The sequence below is a fragment of the Periophthalmus magnuspinnatus genome, chromosome 12, assembly GCF_009829125.3.
Source record: "Periophthalmus magnuspinnatus isolate fPerMag1 chromosome 12, fPerMag1.2.pri, whole genome shotgun sequence".
In the NCBI taxonomy this organism is placed as follows: Eukaryota; Metazoa; Chordata; class Actinopteri; order Gobiiformes; family Gobiidae; genus Periophthalmus; species Periophthalmus magnuspinnatus.
This window is the reverse complement of record NC_047137.1, coordinates 16,324,036-16,343,652: the sequence shown is the minus strand read 5'-3', so window position 1 is coordinate 16,343,652 and position 19,617 is coordinate 16,324,036. Positions and strand designations below refer to the sequence as shown.

Genomic DNA, 19,617 nt, shown 5'->3' with positions numbered 1-19,617 from the left:
AATGTAAAAACCGCAAGAAGAGTTTTTGAGACGTGAATCTGAGGGAGGACGACATGGACTGAGGGAGGTCCACCGCTTCACTCACGATTCTCTGATTTCGCTCGTGTTTGTGTCGCTCGTAGTTTTAATCTCCGACACTTTTTTAATTTACACGTTTTAAATCACAATAATCATCTAAAACGACTTAATAAAACAAACGAATCCGCTGACTTCCTCGTTAGAAAACCGCGGTGTCCGACGGGAGCTGATGTCGCCGTAAACGTCATCACAACAAAGCGGCGTGGAGCTGTCGGCGCCCCCTATGGACAGCTGCACATCGCACTAAAGAGTGAGCAGCGTTTGTTTTTCTTTTTTTTTTTTTTATTAGTTCCAAAATGACGACATGACGCTGCCGAATCCTACGAGTGTCACTGATTAAGAAAATAAACTGAAGAAGGAAGTGGGCGTGGACCAGTGGAGGTGAAAACGGGGATTTATCGACAAATGGCGTCTTGAAAATAAACGATTACAAATGACTCAAACACGAATCAGTCCAAATACAGAATATTCACTGTGACTAGACGACGGTAGAAGAAGTACTCAGTTTCATTACTTAAAAGTACAGACACAGAAGTAAAAAGTTACAAGTAAAAGTATCACATGAATGACGACAACGCCGGCGTCCGTGTGTGGGAGTTGGAAACGCTCTACCAACTGAGCCGCTGTCGCCCCACACACTCCCGGCAGACAGTACATGTGAATACGGCTAAAAATCAAAATCAACTCAACATCCAATAACTGCTGACGTAACCTGTCGCTCTCTGTCTCTCCCTGTCGATCCCCGTCGCTCTCTGTCGCTCCCAGCTGCTCCCTGTCGTTCTGTTTTTCCCTGTCGCTCCCACCTGCTCTCTGTTGCTCTTTGTCGCACACCGTCGCTCCCTGTCGCTGTTTGTCACTCCCTGTCGCTCTCTATCACTCCCTGTCGCTCCTTGTCGCTGTTTGTCGCTCCCTGTCACTCCATGTCACTCCATGTCACTCCATGTCACTCCATGTCACTCCCAGCTGCTCCCTGTCAATCCCCGTCGCTCTTTGTTGCTCCCTGTTTTTCCCTGTCGCTCCCAGCTACTCTCTGTCTCTCCCTGTCGCTCTTTGTCTCTCTCTGTCTCCCCCTGTCGCTCTCTGTCTCTCCCTGTCGCTCTTTGTCTCTCTCTGTCTCCCCCTGTCGCTCTCTGTCTCTCCCTGTCGCTCTTTGTCTCTCTCTGTCTCCCCCTGTCGCTCTCTGTCTCTCCCTGTCGCTCTCTGTCTCTCCCTGTCTCTCTCTGTCGCTCCCTGTTTTTCCCTGTCGCTCCCAGCTACTCTCTGTCTCTCCCTGTCGCTCTTGTCTCTCTCTGTCTCTCCCTGTCGCTCTTTGTCTCTCTCTCTGTCGCTCCCTGTCTCTCTCTCTGTCGCTCCCTGTCGCTCCCAGCTACTCTCTGTCTCTCTCTCTGTCTCTCTCTCTGTCGCTCTCTGTCGCTCCCTGTCTCTCTCTGTCTCTCTCTGTCTCTCTCTGTCTCTCTCTCTGTCTCTCTCTCTGTCTCTCTCTGTCTCTCTCTGTCTCTCTCTCTGTCTCTCTCTGTCTCTCTCTGTCTCTCTCTCTGTCTCTCTCTGTCTCTCTCTGTCTCTCTCTCTGTCTCTCTCTGTCTCTCTCTCTGTCTCTCTCTCTGTCGCTCTCTGTCGCTCCCTGTCTCTCTCTGTCTCTCTCTGTCTCTCTCTGTCTCTCTCTCTGTCTCTCTCTGTCTCTCTCTCTGTCTCTCTCTGTCTCTCTCTGTCTCTCTCTCTGTCTCTCTCTGTATCTCTCTGTCGCTCCTGTCCTGCCCAAAGATTAAACATTTTAGGAACGAATTAAATACTGCTCTTGAGTATTTGAGTAAAAATGCTGATTTATCAAGGAGCAGATTCATAATCGATAAACACGACTGTGTAAAGACGTCGAGTAAAGTGTGACATCACCCACAGCTCGTCGAGGCTAACAGTTATAGCGGCCAATTTAGCGCCAAGTTCCTTATTTGGAATTCTGACTGGGAGTATCATAGCAACCAAAGAGCCAATCCAAAGCGAGGATGTCAAAGGTAACGGCAATTCCTTTAGCAGCTTAGCAACGCTGTCAATCAAACCTGTTGCTAACGCTAGCCAGAGCAACACGGAGCAAGACGGCAGCTGATCGGTCTGTTATTAATGTTTGTATCGTGATTTTTCAGACACAAAAGCGAAAAATAAAAACCCCAGGATCATGTAAAGGGTTAATATGAACATTTAAGACCAAAATGACGAGTTTGAGAGCAGCAGGTACAGAGAGAGGGGACATGGTTTAAAAAAAAGAAAAATAAACTCAAAATAACAATATAAATAATAAAATAAATAATAATAAAAAAACAACTCAAAATAACACAAAATAAAAAGTTAAAAATTAAAATACTAAAAAAAACAAAATAAAAAAACTCAAAATAAAAAATGAATATATAATAAAAATATCCCCCAAAAAACCTTCAAAATAATAATAATAAAAATAAATAAAAAAATAAAAAAATAAAATAAAACTACAAAAAAACACACTCAAAAAAACAAAAAAAACAACAAAACCCCCCCCCCCCAAAAACTTAAAATAATTCAAAAAACAAAAAACAAAACAAAAAAACCCAAAAAACTTAAAAATAAACTCAAAAATGAACACTAAGATCATGTAGAGTGGGTTAATACGAACATTTAAGACCAAAACGACGAGTCTGACAGCAGCAGTTACAGAGAGAGGCTAGCGGGCGGCGGCTAGCAGGTTAGCTCCGCCCCCTGCGCTCTCATTGGGAAGCACTTTTAAGGAGCGCCATTAATCAGACAACAGTCCTGCGTGTGTTATCGGCGCTGGCGGCCTCCCTGTGCAAACGAATACAGCCGCTGGACTATATATCGCACGGAGATTAAACACGGAGTGGAAGTTTACATAGTTATAGCAGATACTTAAAGCGGCCAAAAGTACAGCAAGTGCTTTCTCGGAGCTGGTCTGGTCTCCGTCTGTGTAATCAGGGCTGAAGGCGACAAGTGAATGTGCTCCTGCGAAACATCAGCAAGTTATGAAACAGACGACATGTTATAAATGGGACTGAAACAAAGTAAAACACATTTTGTTCTGTGAGAAAAGGTGTCAGATGTGACGGATTTTAACCTCAGGGGAGCGTGTGCAGAGAGCGAATAGTTTAAGTTCAGTTTAAGTTTATTTATCGAGCCAGACCAGTTACGATTAGACATTTTGATGAGCGATATGTTGCTGTATCGAGTAAATATTGACGATAAATGATAATATTGAAACCAAACATAACATTTGTACAGCACGAGGTAATTTAAAGTGCTTTACAGTATAAAAAAAAAAGGTATTTAAATCACAATATAACAAACTGAAGCATAAATAATCACAAATAATCATCATAAAATTAACATTAAAGGAGAAAAGTGCAGAATAAAAACCTTTCAGTCACATGCACAGATAAACAGAACTGTTCTGAGCCTGGATTTAAAGCAGAATTATTCACAAGAAAGTGTTCTAAATGTACGGTTCAGACAAATTTACATAACGTTGGATCGCAGTGTGACTCTGAAGTGCTGTACGTTTGCAATTTGTTTTCTCCCCGACAAAACCCACAATGTCGATGAAAAGTTCTGCACCGACAAAGACGCCTACGAAGGTTTGAACTTTGAGAGAGTTTAAACGAGAGAGAAATGTGAGAAAATGTTAACGCCTGTGTGAGAAAAGTGTATAAAGTGTGTGGTGAGGGGTTTTACAGACAAAAACATATAAACCGTATTTTCCGGACTATAACTCGCACTTTTTATCATAGTTTGGTCGGGGATTCTCAGATGTAATTGTGAAATATATGTTTTTTCTTCATTATTATGCATTTTTTGGCTGGTGCGACTTATACTCTGGAAAATACTGCAATAATTGTAAAAAAAATAAAGCTTATTGCGGGTTATTTTACACGTTTTCTCCCCGACAAAAAACGCAATGTCGATGAAACGTTCTGCACCGACAAAAACGCCTACGGTCGCACCAAAAAAGTCAAGGAAGACGCTAACCATCGCAGAAAAAGTTGGAATTCTGGACACGTAGAAGGAACGTAGAAGTTACACGGCTGTAGGGGGCGCCATTACGGAATAAAGAAGGAGGAAAATAACGTGGTTTTGTTGTATAATACTAGACTTATTTTTAAAAATCTACAAAGGTTTGAACTTCAAGCGTGTTTAAACGAGAGAGAAATGTGAGAAAAGTGTATAAAGTGTGTGGTGAGGGGTTTTACAGACAAAAACATAGAGAATAATGTAAAAATAAAACTGATACTTCGCGAATTTCACCTATTGCGGGTTATTTTTAGCACGTGACCCGCGATAAAAATGATAGTTCCATTTATAATCGATATAGCGACAGTCAAAATCAACTATGACTCGTTACAGACGCAAACTAACGACTAAATCTATGATATTTTTAACAGTACTGTGGATTTAGAATAGTTTTCGTGGTTTAAATCTTCTTGGTTTGTCGTGTCAGTGGCGTAAATTAGCTTCAATATTCTCTGTTTATGGTTTATATTTACAGCAATACATCGAAAACTTCTACATGTGCGACCGTGACAGGCTTAAAGTGAAACATGCTGCATGATAATTCAAAAGTCACTGTGGTATTTATGTACGCGCGTCCTTATTTGGTCGTTTCCTGCTCCGTGCCCGTTGGAGTATGTGAGGAATGCAGCCTGCTGTAGATCTCTACGAGTGAGGTCATACATTACAATAGTAAGTCATTGATTTGGTGTTTTTCGCTCGTTTCCATCGACGCTGCTGATTCACATCCTCGCTCGGGCGGCGCGGCGTTAACCCAGATGTCCCGCCTGGCTGTCCTCAGAGCGGGGTCGCCGGGGGTCACGTCTTACACGAGGAAAACGGTCACCGGTGAAAGGTGATCTCCTTGTTACGCAGATTGTGTTTGAATTCGCTCTCGAAAACGCTCCGTTCTACCCGTTGATGGTGATGTTTTTTGTCTGTAAAACCCCTCACCACACACTTTATACACTTTTCTCACACAGGCGTTAACATTTTCTCACATTTGTCTCTCGTTTAAACTCTCTCAAAGTTCAAACCTTCGTAGATTTAAAAAAATTAGTGCAGTATTATAGAATGAAACCGTTATTTTCCTCCTTCTTTATTCCGTAATGGCGCCCCCTACAGCCGCTAACTTTTTCTGCGATGGTTAGCGTCTTCTTTGAACTTTTTTGGTGCGACCGTAGGCGTCTTTGTCGGTGCAGAACGTTTCATCGACATTGTGGGGTTTTGTCGGGAAGAAAACTTAAATAACCCACAATTGGCAAAATCCACAAAGTATCAGCTTTATTTTTTACAATTATTACAGTATTTTCCGGAGTATAAGTCGCACCAGCCAAAGAATGCATAATAATAAAGAAAAAACATATATTTCACAATCACATCTGAGTATCCCCGGCAAAAGTATGAAAAAAAGTGCGATTTATAGTCCAGAAAATACCGTATAAGTGTTTTTTGTCTGTAAAACCCCTCACCACACACTTTATACACTTTTCTCACACAGGCGTTAACATTTTCTCACATTTCTCTCTCGTTTAAACTCTCTCAAAGTTCAAACCTTCGTAGATTTTTAAAAATAAGTGCAGTATTATAGAATTAAACCACGTTTTTTTCCTGCTTCTTTATGTAACAAACCACAGATCCATTTATTCCGTAATGGCGTAATTTGAATAATTTTACTAGAAATTAGAAAAAGGACATTTTAGCGTCTGGTTCATTTTGTACGGTTCTGTTTTCACTGTAAAAACCTGCACATAATTGACTTTTTATATTGATTTGGACTGTGGGAAACATCAGGGATCGGATTTGGGGACATTTTAATTACATTTTACTGCTAATTTTAATGATGCACTGACGGTTTTATAATGTAATTGTAATAAAAGTGTATTTTTAATGTATTGTTCACTGTCCGGGGAAAGAAACGGGAGCTAAATCTGCTACAAATCATCTTTTCTTTTGCGAGATTAAAGAATTTGTACATGGTCCCTGACAAATAAACAGTAAATAAAGACAGAATGGATGCAGAAAGGTTACACAGTGCGCCTTTAAATCGTCCCGGTTGCTTCTGCGGTGCGTGACAGAGATGTGAAGCTTCCGCAGGTGCAGGGGTCGGTGCGTTTGATCCTCTGGACATGGGTCAGAGCGCACGGATGTCCAGTAGCCACACGCTTCACCGCGCACAGTTTAAGCCCATAGAGACTCATGTGAGACTCATGTGAGGCTCGACACGCTAAGCTTCGTATGGGCAATGTCACGACGAGGGGTTTAACCTACACCCGTCACGGATCGGGTTTAGTTTCTTTAGTTTTTCACGTCGTAGTTCGTCTTATTTCTGCAGTTCGCGTGTTTTAATTTGACCTGCGCTTGTGTTTTGGAGTTTTTCTTCCCGTTTGTGGATCGCCCCGCTCTCGTGCGCTTCACCTTTTTCCTCGTTTTTTTGTCGCGTTTTAGCTTCGCCTTCGTCCCGTGTCGGTGCGTTGCCATTCGCCGTCGGTTTCGCACTTCGTCGGCTGCGTTTGGACGACATTTTCCGTAACTTCCGGCGCGATATTGCCTGTCCGATTTCACGCGCTCGACGAATGTGTCCGACTTCTACGAGAGAAACGAGGCGTATTTTCTTAAAGTGATGTAATTCGAGCTACAACTGGAAAAAAAAATCACCTGGAACGTTATATTTGACGATCGATATTCAAAGGGAAAGATTAATCCCATACTTCATTTAATCTTAACGGAAATAAACAACTGCCACGACGACACCTCGACTCTTCTTCAATTAAATAATAAAGAATTAAAAGTAAAACTGTCCATTTTAAACGTTGACGTTCGCTCTGTGGTGTAGGACTGTCCCATTTCCGCACGGACTTTGCGGGTTCGACGGAGGAGTAACCTTCGTCAGCTGGGTCCTCGGATTGAGACACGGCAAATGTCTCATCCTGCTGTTCGTTTTGGATTATTTTGGAATGTTCAAAATAATCCAAATACAATGTTTCTTCCCCAGTGCTATTTTGTCCATCCGTCCGTTTTCTTCCGCTTATCCGGGGTCGGGTCTGGGGGTCATCAGTCTAAGCAGGGACTCCCAAGACTTCCCTCACCCCAGACACGTCCTCCAGCTCCTCCAGTGGGACCCCAAGGCGTTCCCAGACGAGAGACATAGCCGCTCCAGCGTGTCATGTTGTTGATTAAATTATTATTATTTATCAGTTTTGCATTTCAAGTCTTTCGTGACCTCCTCATAACCCTCAGCTGTTCAGGTCTGATCCACAGCGAAATATGAAGTTTAAATCTGTCAACTGGATGAATCGTTGTAGGAGTGAAGACGTTTCGCTGCTCGTCCAAGTCGTTTCTTCATTTCTGGTCAGATTACTGCTGGACACTGCTTTATATCTGTCTGAAGAGAAGGGCTAACCACTCTGAAACTGTAAACATCTATTGTCTCCAGTTTCAGATAAGTCCTACCCTGTTCAGCCCTTAACGACCCTGCTGTTGTTCTCACTGTTCTTGGTCTGAGGATGGAGTTATAGATGAAGGAGAGATTATGTCTTTCCTAACAAAAATATCTTCTTTAACTCTCCTCTCAGACCATTTCTTTTCTCTGGCTCAGATCTGAACTTCACTATGTCCAAAGTAGTGGTTAGTGTCTTTGAGATGGAGATGAACAGCAGATTGTCGTCCTGAGCTGCTCTCACGACGGTGTTGGTTCATTCTTTTATGAAGCGGCTGTTTACTTTCTCCAGTGTGACGCTCACTGCCTCTTCGCTGAATGGAGTAGACACATTACTTTGTTTGTGACTCGGAGTTTTGTCCTTTGGGTGAACCAATTTTTGTCTTAAAGTGTTTGTGGGTTTGAAAAAGACAGGAATCTCATACTGTCTGTGTAAGGAATGGTAACTCCTTTCCTTCTAGGTTCAGATTCCCCGTTTTCCTGTTTTTGTTATTTTTTTAATCTCTCGTAGACGTATCGAAGGCCCATTTTGAATTTTGATATCGTGACGTCATGAGAGGCGTTGAGGTCCACAGGAGGTGCAGGTCCATCGTACGAGATTAGCCTCACACTTCTTAACCTGAATCTTCTGTTATGTAACTGTAAATTAACACTGGACACCGCAGTCCTGTCCACGCTCTACAAATCCAAAAGCCACAGTACGGCACATTTACGTCCTATTTATGGAGGTTTCATGAGTTCTATCTGATCTGAGTGAGTCATCTGTAACTGCCATAAAAAAGTGACTATTCTTATCAAATTCCTTCCTGGAGTTTTTTTTAGCTTATCTGGGGCTGGGTCACGAGGGCAGCCTTCCCTCACCCCAGACACTTCCCCCAGCTCCTCCACTGTGGCCACATAAAAAACATTCTGGTGTAATATCAGGGCAGGCAGATGTTTTCAAGTCATTTGTACTGGCGCATGCGCAGTAGCGGCTGGTCATGTGACAGACAGTAGCCTTTCACGATGAGCGCGTGCACCGTGACCGCGCGCACACTGTAAACATCGCGTATCTATGACAACTCCCCCTGCGCGGCGCGTGGGAGGCTGAAGTTCCAGTATGTCATCGCGGCACGGGCGCGCGCTGATTGGCTGTCCCCGCTCCGGCTCCACGCGCTGCGAGGGGCGTGATCGCGTCATGGGGCTGTATATGAGCCGCGTGCGCCAGAGCGGGAGCAGACAGAAGCGCACAGCCGCGGAGACACAGCCGAAGCATCCGGGACATTACCTTTAAACACGCGTCCACAGCCACACGGGAAACTTTGGAGCCATGCAGCCCCCGTACCAGCCCCTCGTGAGCCTCCTCCTCGTGCTCAGCAGCCTGCACGTACAGCTCGCGGACGGCTGCTCGTGCGCGCTGACGCACCCGCAGGACGCGTACTGTAACTCCGACATCGGTGAGTACTTGTCTTTATTTGGACAAATCTGCTGCGTGTGTGAGCGTGTCCCCCCCGTGTGTGTGTGTGTGTGTGTCCTCCGCGCGCTGGTGAATATAATGCTGCGTAGTGTTACTTTACCAGTGAGATCACAGAGCAGTGCCACAACTGACGCCACAGAACATCCCGACCAGCCTGTCCCACCTCAAACAGCCTGTCCCACCTCAAACAGCCTGTCCCACTCTAACCAGCCTGTCCCAGTCCACGCGCTGTGTACCAGAGCCTGTCCGCGCGCTCACAGGGGCACGAGGAGGGTTTGGACTGACAGTTCAGACAGAGGGACGCGAGGAGGTTTTGACAGACGCTGGGAGAAAACTTAAGGCAGTGAAGTGTGTGATCAGCCCCGCACACTCCGCACATGACCTCCCCTTTAACCGCGAGAAGTGACTCAGACCCGCACGTGCTCAGTCTCTGTGTTTTTATGAGATTCTGAGTGATTCTCGTGGCTGTTTGGGGCTGGATTTGCGGCTGTATTTGCACATATGCGCACATGTGTTGCTTCATCTGTTTATCACTTGCTGTTGCTGCCCTATTTCTCTGCACTCTGGGCATTTGAGAGTGAAATCCTCTCAGCTGATTCGACCAGAGCCTGTTTCCAAACACAGAGTTTACAGAGCTGCTTTGTCTCAGACTCACACCAAGTCCAACAGGAATAATGTGAGGAGCAGCCCCCCCGGCCTGGGACAAGTACACAATATAAATACACAATATACACACACAATATACATACACAATATACATACACATTATACACACACAATATACATAGACAATATACACACACATTATACACACACAATATACACACATATTATACATGGACACAGAGTGGGGTTTGAACCTGCAGCAAGTTACATTTTAGGCAATACTGAAAGAAGAGAGGGAGAAAGAATAAGAGGGAAGAGGGAGAGAGAGAGAGAGACAGAGCTGGAGGGAGAGAGGGAGATATAGAGATGGAGAGATAGTCATGAGGCGATAAGCCACAGCCAAACAATCCAGGCTCAAAGTAAACTTCACACAGCACAGGGCCCATGTGTGCAGGGTGTTGTGTGCATGGTGCTGTGTGCAGTTTGCTGTGTGTAGGGTGCTGTGTGCATGGTGCTGTGTGCATGGTGCTATGTGCAGGGTGCTGTGTGCATGGTGCTGTGTGCATGGTGCTATGTGCATGGTGCTGTGTGCAGGGTGCTATGTGCAGTGTTGTGTGCATGGTGCTGTGTGCATGGTGCTATGTGCAGTGTTGTGTGCATGGTGCTATGTGCAGGGTGCTGTGTGCATGGTGCTATGTGCAGGGTGCTATGTGCATGGTGCTATATGCAGGGTGCTGTGTTTATTGTGCTGTGTGCAGTGTTGTGTGCATGGTGCTATGTGCATGGTGCTGTGTGCATGGTGCTGTGTTCACTCTTTCCATATTCACCTGTAGAACGTCACAGTTGACTGAATATTCTGGTTCAGGGGCTTAAACTGTCCGTCTGATCTAAGGCCATAAAAACTGCCTCATAATGTTGCTCTAAACCATTTGAAGTTGCATTTATTTATGTATTTTTTCATAATGTGTCTCCTTTCTGCTTATAAAAGATGGAAATTGGCATCTTTTCCACACAGGCCTATATAAATAAATCACAATACTTACATTTACATATGTTCAAAGGCCTCATCAAATAAACAAACACATTACATTTATTAAAGATTCATCAAAAATCCCACAAAATAATGGCCAGATGTTTATTTCAAACCGTGCAGTGTCCACTCATCACCAGCAGAGGGCAGAACTCAAACCCCACGAGGCTGTATCTCCTTAAACACTTGACCTGGTTGGAAATTCTCGGGGTCAAATTCGTATTTCTGTTTAATATTCATTTAAAAAAACTCGTTCTTTGGCCAGAAGCGAAACAATCACTGCTGCTCTGAGTGGGCGGCGTCTGAACCAAGAATAAAAACATGTGACTTTTGTTCTAGCTACATTTTAAGCAGGAAGTTACCGAAATAAACCTTAAAAACACGGCACCAGCGCTGGCTCTGTACTCCGTGGCAGTACTTTTCGGACATGTTACATACGGTGTGAGCGTCCCCCGCCAACTGACCCGTTTGGAGCGCGTTCAAAAACACAATCCTTACATTTGGGTATTAGCTGGAACTATAGTGTTGAATGTAGGACAGGCGTGAATAGAGACAGTAATCCCACTCTGGAGTTTTGTCTTTACTCTGGGTCAAATACAACTCGTACTTTTACTCCTAGTTCAGTAAAAAGTTTTGGTTATTGTTCCCATTGTGAGGATTTTTGTTGAGCTTTTGTGTTTCTTGCGGCGTTTCTTCAGATATGAGTTTGTTTGTCTCATTTTTGTGTTTGAAAATAACAGATTTTAGGACTTATTTCATGTTTTTTTAAATTATAAATCAGATGTTATGATATTTACGCTTTAAAGGTCCTATATTACTCAAAGTTGTGAGGTTTTAATGCTGTTACCTCCTCAAAAAACAGACCTGGAGTTGTGTTTTGTTTCATTCACACATGTTTAAGTAACTCTTTATTATTAGTCAAAGCTCAAAACGCTCTGTTCCACCTTGTGATGTCATCAAGTGGGAGTTTTCAAGCTTCATTTTACCTTTTGTTCAGTAGAAATCGGCAATTCCAAAGGCTGAAACGATCCAAAGGATTCTAGAAATGAAGGTGTGTGTGGAGTTTAAAAACACAATGGAGCACTTCCTGTATCACCACATGATGACATCACAAGGTGGAACAGAGTGTTTTCAGTTTGAGAGAAGAACTCAGACTAAATGTGCAGTTTTGTTTGTGCGAATGAAACAAAAACGCAACTCCAGGTCTGTTTGTGACGAAAAAACGACATTAGAACATTAGAACTTAGGTAGTACTTTTCCCAAATACTTTTTTTTTTTTTTTAACTGTTACTTGAGAAATTTCTTGCACCACTACTTTGTACTTCTACTTGAGTAATATTATTTTGAAGTAACATTACTCTGACTACGCCTCACTTCAGTACAACATGTCACTTTTTCCATTGTCTCATCTGGAGAAAAACTACTTCCTGTTTCTACGGTGGCCTTTAGCGGACAAAATAAGTTCAAACTGCAAAAAAACGTAGAATCTCATAGACTGGACGGACATTAATACGAACCAAGTGGGTGAAACATCTTGCTCAAGGACACAATAACAGTTCTGGGTGGTTAACGGGTTAGATTAGGTCTTTCCCGCTAGCCTTAGCAACAGGTTTGATTGACAGCGTTGCTAAGTGCGTTGCTATGATACTCCAGATATGAAACTTGGCTCCAAATTCGTCCGCTATGACTGCTAGCCTCGACTAGCTTCATTTGGCTGGAGCTGAACGCGGTGGGTGACATCGCACTCATCGTTTGACCCACTTTTCACAAGCGAAAGTGGGTCAAATGTAAACGAGAGACTTACATTGGTTTCATAGTTTTTCGTGGTGAATTAAAGAGTCTGTTTGGTCTGTTTTGCTGTTTCTACAATGTCATCCTGGATATATATTTAAAGCTGATCGTTCCTTGCGCTTAAACCTGCTTTTTTTCCATAGTACGCTATTGCTTTGCCTGGAATGTTCCACCATACGGCATTAAACCAATCCATTTTGAATTCGGTCAATCACAGGTGTTTTTATTGCTCAAAAATACCTAAAAAAAACCCATAAATTCTCACTGTCAACGGGCTGGCATCTCCACAGATCTTACCCGTAACATGATCTGATGGAGCCACCTGCTTGTTTCCATGGAGATAAACAAGTTTAACCCCATATTCTGGCAAAAACAAGCGCCTTTCAATGGCGTCATGCAGGTTGCAACCAGAAAAGTCACACACGGCTGGTGATGTTTACGTCGAGAGCAGGATTCAAACCGGTAACTTTCAGGTGAGCGGGCAAACGCTCTACCAACTGAGCCACTGTCGACCCGAACTGACAGAAGAACAGAGCGACCACGTTTCTGCATCATTTACGTTTAATATTTACCATATTTTCCGCAGTATAAGTCGCGCTTTTTTCATAGTTTGACCGGGAGTGCGACTTATACTCAGGTGCGACTTATATGTGAAATATGGTTTTTTTTTTTCTTAATTATTATGGTTTTTTTTGGCAGGTGCGACTTATACTCCAGTGTAACTAATACTCAGATGCGACTTATATGTGAAATTAGTTTTTTTTTCTTCATTATTATGCAGTTTTTGGGAGTGCGACTTATACTCAGATGCGACTTATATGTGAAATATGTTTTTTTCTTAATTATTTTGTATTTTTTGGCTGATGCGACTAATACTCCAGTGCGACTTATATGTGAAATTAGTTTTTTTCTTAATTATTTTGTATTTTTTTGCTTGGTGCGACTAATATTCCAGTGCGACTTATATGTGAAATTATTATTTTTTTCATTATTATGTATTTTTTGGCTGATGCGACTTATACTCGGATGCGACTTAAATGTGAAATTAGTTTTTTTCTTAATTATTTTGTATTTTTTTGCTGGTGCGACTTATACTTTAGTGCGACTTATATGTGAAATGTGTTTTTTTTTTCTTAATTATTATGTATTTTTTGGCTGATGCGACTTATACTCCGGAAAATATCTATATCTTTTTACATAATAACAGCCCTAAAAGTCTTACTTGCGTCACTGCCTTTTAAAACATCTTATTTAAGACGCTTCCTCGTGTCTCCTCATCTTCAGTTACACCTCGTATTAATAGCCAGCTCTTGACGACGGTTACATAATTAGTTTTACAGCGGAATGTTACTCACTACAGCTTTATTCCCGCTTTGACATCCCGGAACGACTCCCAACTTTCACAGGTCGACGGTGTGGAACAAACCCGTTTTGCGTCGCTGTCGGTGAGGTCGTAGATTAAACGCCACCTGCTGAAATCCAGAGCTTACGTTGTGATTGATTGGTATAATTTAAAGTCGATTTAGCGCCGCTGCTTCGCTCGCTGACCTCTCGTTCGGTCGTGTCTTCAAGGCCAGGGCCAGAAACGTGATACTTTTGGCTCATGAGGGAAGTATTTAAACCCTGCGTAGCATCTAAACCCATTGACATGTGTCGTATTTAACTCTCTTTAGGGAAAAGCGGAGTGTTATCTGATCCCAGTGGGGCTGCAGTGTGGGGCTGTGGACTGGGGGGGGCGCTCTGGCTTGGCTCACCTGTCGACCTTCACTTAAACAGAGGTTACACAGGTTAATATAAACACGTCCGTACCCAAAACGCCATCAAAGCAGCGGCAGACGTTTAGTTTTTCATATAAGAAAGTTTTGTATGACTTTTCTGGCTCGCTTTGAATGTTCCGCAGTAGGGCATTAAACGTATTTATCTTGGATTTGTCTAGTTAAGCTGATTTTCCTGCTCAAAATGAGTTTAAAAACGTGCGGTCTTACAGGGACTGGGGTTGAATCTCCACAGATCGGACCTGTAACTCCGCTTGGCGATGTCACCTTCTTATCCCCATGGAGACAAACATCCACTAAAAGCAAAGTTACAGGTCAGATCTATGGAGAAGCAGCCCAAAGATGTGAGTTTTTAGAGATTTTTGACCAATAAGTGTAAAGTTGTCTTAAATATCGTGCTGGATATGTTTAAAATTGATCATTCCCTAAGCGTAAAGTTCCACAATACGCGTTTTTCCCATAGTACGTTATTGCTTTGCCTGGAATGTTCCACCATACGGCATTAAACCTCTCCATTTTGAATTTGGGCAATCACAGGTGGGTTTATTGCTCAGAAATACCTTGAAAAAACATAAATCCTCACTGTCGGTGGGCTTGCATCGCCACAGATCTTACCTGTAACTCGGTCTGGTGGCGCCACCTGCTTGTCTCCATGGCGATATACAAGTTAAAACCCCATACTGCGTAACATTCCGGCAAAACAAGCATCTCGTCATGGAGTCAAGAAGGTTGCAGCCAGAAAAGTTACACGCAACTAATGATGTTTACGTAGAGCAGGATTCAAACCGGTAACCTTCGGATAAGTGGGCGAACGCTCTACCAACTGAGCCACTGTAGCCCCCCCCAGACTGACACAAGAACAGAGCGACCACGTTTCCTCATCATTTATTTTAATATATATGTTTTTTTTTACATCATAAGAACCTTAAAAGTCTTACTTGCGTCACTGGCTTACATGTTTAATGCTCTACTGTGGAACATTTCAGGCCAAGGAATAGCGTATCTATGGGGAAAAGCCTCTGTCAGAAAAGACTCAAGACTCTTGTGAGGTTTAAGTCGTGTTATAATGTGGTTATCTCCTCAAAAACAGACCTGGAGTTGTGTTTTGTTTCATTCACACATGTTTGAGTAACTTTATTATTAGTCTGTGCTCTGTTCCACCTTGTGATGTCATCAAGTGGTACTTTTACAAGTTAACAGCTACGTTTTACCTTTTCAGTTTAGAAGAAATTGGCAATTTCAGAGCTGAAATGATTCTAGAAATGAAGGTTTGTGGAGTTTAAAAACACAGAGGAGCACTTCCTGTATTACCACATGATGACATCACAAGGTGGAACAGAGTGTTTTCAGTTTGAGAGAAGAACTCAGCCTAAATATACAGGGTTTTTTTTTGTTTTTTTGTGCGTTAAACATGTGTGAATGAAACAAAACACAACTCCAGACCCTTTAAAACATAAATTATGAACTTAATCGCAAAGTTAAAACAAAACTTTGAGCCTTAAATCTGAACTGACACTTAATTTAAAAGGTTGATTTAGATATTTTTTTATTCAAAATACATCGTTTAAAGGAGCATTAATGAACTTTCCTGGTGTTTTTACGGCTCAAAACTGCCTCAAAAAACATGTATTCTTTCTGTGAGCAGGGACGCCTCTCCGCAGATCTTCCTTTATTACCACTTGATGACATCACAAGGTGGAACAAAGTGTTTTCATATTGTTTTTTATCCTAATATTGATAATTGTGTTAAGTGAAACTGCAGAATCGATACTTTTTTTTTAACAATATACTCCCTCAAATCCGAACGACGCAAAGCTCTCCGTTAGCATAGCCCGGTCGTAGCTTTAGCTTAGCATCTGACACACATTTCGCAGAGTGGGCGGCGTTTAACAACACAAACAAAGTGAACCAACGTGCCCAGAGCGGGGGGGATTACGGGAGCCCGCGCGGTCCAATCTGAAGGTGAGCGTGTAATCTCGCCAAACAGCTCGAACGGGCCAAAAACGTCGAGCGTAGCAACGACCGCGGGCATGACGAGAATAGGGTTACTCATTTATGTAAGCGCGTGACGGCGATTTCAGTGTTAGAAGTCCAAAGAAGAAGAAGAAGAAGAGGAGGAAGAGGAGGAATTCACAAGAAGACGCTCTGCCACGCTCAAAAATAAACAGTGAAACTAAAGCCGGGCGTTGGAGACGAGGCAGAGACGAGGCCAACGCCGCCGTCCTCAGGCGTCTCTGTTACGTTTAGTCTGAGGGTCGAAAGGAACGGAAAGAAAATCTGAAACTGAACCAGAGCGAGAATCGATACTGAAACAGGCACAAGACAGAACGAAGCTTTAATGAAGGTTTAGAGATGAAACAGGACAAGGATAAGACACACAGGCTAATATGGACCATACTGGACCAAACAGGGCTAAACCAGGGCTAAACCAGAACTAAACCAGGGCTAAACCAGAACTGAACCAGGGCTAAACCAGGACTAAACCAGGGCTAAACCAGGGCTAAACCAGGACTAAACCAGGACTAAACCAGGACTGAACCAGGACTGAACCAGGACTAAATCAGGACTGAACCAGGACTAAACCAGGACTGAACCAGGACTGAACCAGGACTGAACCAGGACTGAACCAGGACTGAACCAGGACTAAACCAGGACTGAACCAGGATTGAACCTACTGGACTAAACCAGGGCTAAACCAGGGCTAAACCAGGGCTAAACCAGGACTGAACCAGGACTAAACCAGGACTGAATCAGGACTGAACCAGGACTGAATCAGGACTGAACCAGGGCTAAACCAGGACTAAACCAGGGCTAAACCAGGACTGAACCAGGACTAAACCAGGGCTAAACCAGGACTAAACCAGGACTGAACCAGGGCTAAACCAGGGCTAAACCAGAACTGAACCAGGGCTAAACCAGGACTAAACCAGGGCTAAACCGGGACTAAACCGGGACTAAACCAGGACTAAACCAGGACTGAACCAGGACTGAACCTACTGGACTAAACCAGGACTAAACCAGGACTAAACCAGGACTAAACCGGGACCAATCCAAGTCATGTCGATGTTTTTGCTTTACCTGGAATCACATGAGTAAATTCCATATTAAAGCAGCTTTCTGTAACTTTTATGTTTGAGGAGTTCATCACCAGCGTGTCTCCATGACGATATTATTGCTTTGCCTTGGCTGATGTTACGTTGCATTTATTCACTATCACCGGGTGTTTTTATAGCTCAAACTCTGTGTTGTTACAGTGCAGGAGGACGCCGCTCCACAGATCTAGATCACATCAGGGTTTTTTTTTTCTAGCACATTCTTGAAAAATTGACTTGGCAGAAAACGACATCACACTGATCCTGAACCGCGTCAAGAAAAAGAGAAAAACACGTCCATAAAAGATCAGAGACAAAAGATCTGACGTGTAACTGGGCCGCTCGTCTCCATGGAGATAGATGAGTTTAATGCCTTACTGTGGAACATTGTAGACAGACGGATAAAATCGGCATTAGAGCCACAGTGTCTCTACAGTGTTTTAATGATATGATTATGTTACGTAATGTTTGAACGCGTTTATAGCTTGTCATCGTCTTTGGCTTTATAAATTATGCATATTTTAAAGCTCCACTATGTAATTTTCCGCCATCGCTATGACAGTTACTCTTTAAAGCTCCGATATTACACAAAACTGACTGATTTTCCCGCTCAAAACACCTTTAAAAACGTGCGTTCTTACAGGGATTGGGGTTGAATTACCACAGATCTGACCTGTAACTCTGCTCGGCGATGTCACCTTCTTATCGCCATGGAGACAAACATGCACTAAAAGCAAAGTTACAGGTCAGATCTATGGAGAAGCAGCCCAAGGATGTGTGTTTTTGGAGATATTTTTGAACTATAAAAACACCTGCAGTTGAATAAACACAAGATACATGTTTAATGCTCTACTGTGGAACATTACAGGTCACAAAATAGCATATGTATGGGGAAATGCTGGTGCAGAAAAGTTACAGAATGTGTCTTTAAGGTCCAATATTACACAAAACTGACTCTTGTAGCTTTAAGTCATGTTCTAATGCTGTTCCCTCCTCAAAAACAGACCTGGAGTTGTGTTTTGTTTCATTCACACATGTTTGAGTCACACTTTATTATTCGTCTGTAACATCTACAAAGCTCAAAATGCGACGTTCCACCTTGTGATGTCATCAAGTGGTAGTTTTACAAGTTAACAGCTACGTTTTACCTTTTTATTTTAGAGGAAATTGGCATATTTTAGAGCAGAAACCATCCAAATGATTCTAGAAATGAAGGTGTGTGGAGTTTAAAAACACAGTGGAGCACTTCCTGTTTTACCACACGATGACATCACAAGGTGGAACAGAGCGTTTTCAGTTTGAGAAAAGAACTCAGCTTTTTATCATTTATGCCGCGAAAACACCTTATGTAATGGGTAATAAGACTGAACGGAGCTGGTGACTTGAGATAAAATTACATAAGCGAACTCGGGTGGACCCAATACGCCAGAGAATCGGTTATGAAACGGCTCCTGTGCGCGACTCCCGGCTCTTTTAAGCGTTTTAATACGGTTCAGGTCGCCACACAGTACGTCTTTATCCTGACCAGGTCCTGACGACGCAACAAGCTTCAGATCTGGGTCAAATAAACAAACTCATAACGTCGGCGCTGTGACGGAAACGAAATGCAGTTAAGGAGGAGGTCACGGGGTCAAATGGAGGTCAAGAGGTCAAATGTTCTGTCTTTGCTGGACTAATTTGTAGCTTGGGTTGAATGAGACTCTCCTCTGTCCAGTAGAGCGCTGTCCACTGATCGGAAGGTTAGCTGTTCGAATCCCGCTCTCGACGTAAACATCACTGGTTCAGCGCTAAATAAAAACGTGACCCGTTACCGTAGGATTTTGAGTTTGATTATTTCACATAAACAACGTAAACATGTTAAAGCGGAGGCGTGTCCATGATGATTTTGTTGTCGGACAGCCAATTTTCGAGTTGTTCAAGCACGTAATATGGTTTATTTTGTATTTGGACGTATTTTTTATTTCACACGTTTTAAAAGCGGCAGTTAGCATGCTAGCTGTTGTTAGCACTTTCACAGTCTGAAAGTTGTGAAATGCACTTATAAACTCATTGTGGTGAATCATGAGGATGCTGCGGACAGACAAAATAAACTACCGTAAATTTCGGACTACAGAGCGCACCTGATTAAAAGCCGCACCAGCTAAATTTGAAGAGAAAATCAATTTTGTACATATATAAGCCGCACCTGAATAAAAGCCGCAGGTTTTCATATTGTAACATGAGATATTTACACAGAAAGACGGTGCACTGACACGCTTTTTTTTAAACTGTGCCTGAAAATTGGCACCAACACGACAACAACACGGGATGAACACATCTGCAGGTTT

At 42.9% G+C, this 19,617-nt stretch overlaps 2 protein-coding genes across 2 annotated transcripts in view; one reads left to right on the top strand and one right to left on the bottom strand.

The window, feature by feature from the left end:
- Nucleotides 1–19,617, bottom strand: part of LOC117379552 (synapsin-3-like) — a 181,484-nt gene that overhangs the window by 70,495 nt on the left and 91,372 nt on the right.
- Nucleotides 8,720–19,617, top strand: part of LOC117379551 (metalloproteinase inhibitor 3) — a 32,734-nt gene continuing 21,836 nt past the window's right edge. The window contains exon 1 of the mRNA XM_033976271.2: nt 8,720–8,976. Within this exon, the coding sequence (XP_033832162.1) occupies nt 8,850–8,976 (127 nt within the window). The 5' untranslated portion in view covers nt 8,720–8,849. The remainder of the gene's footprint in view (nt 8,977–19,617) is intronic.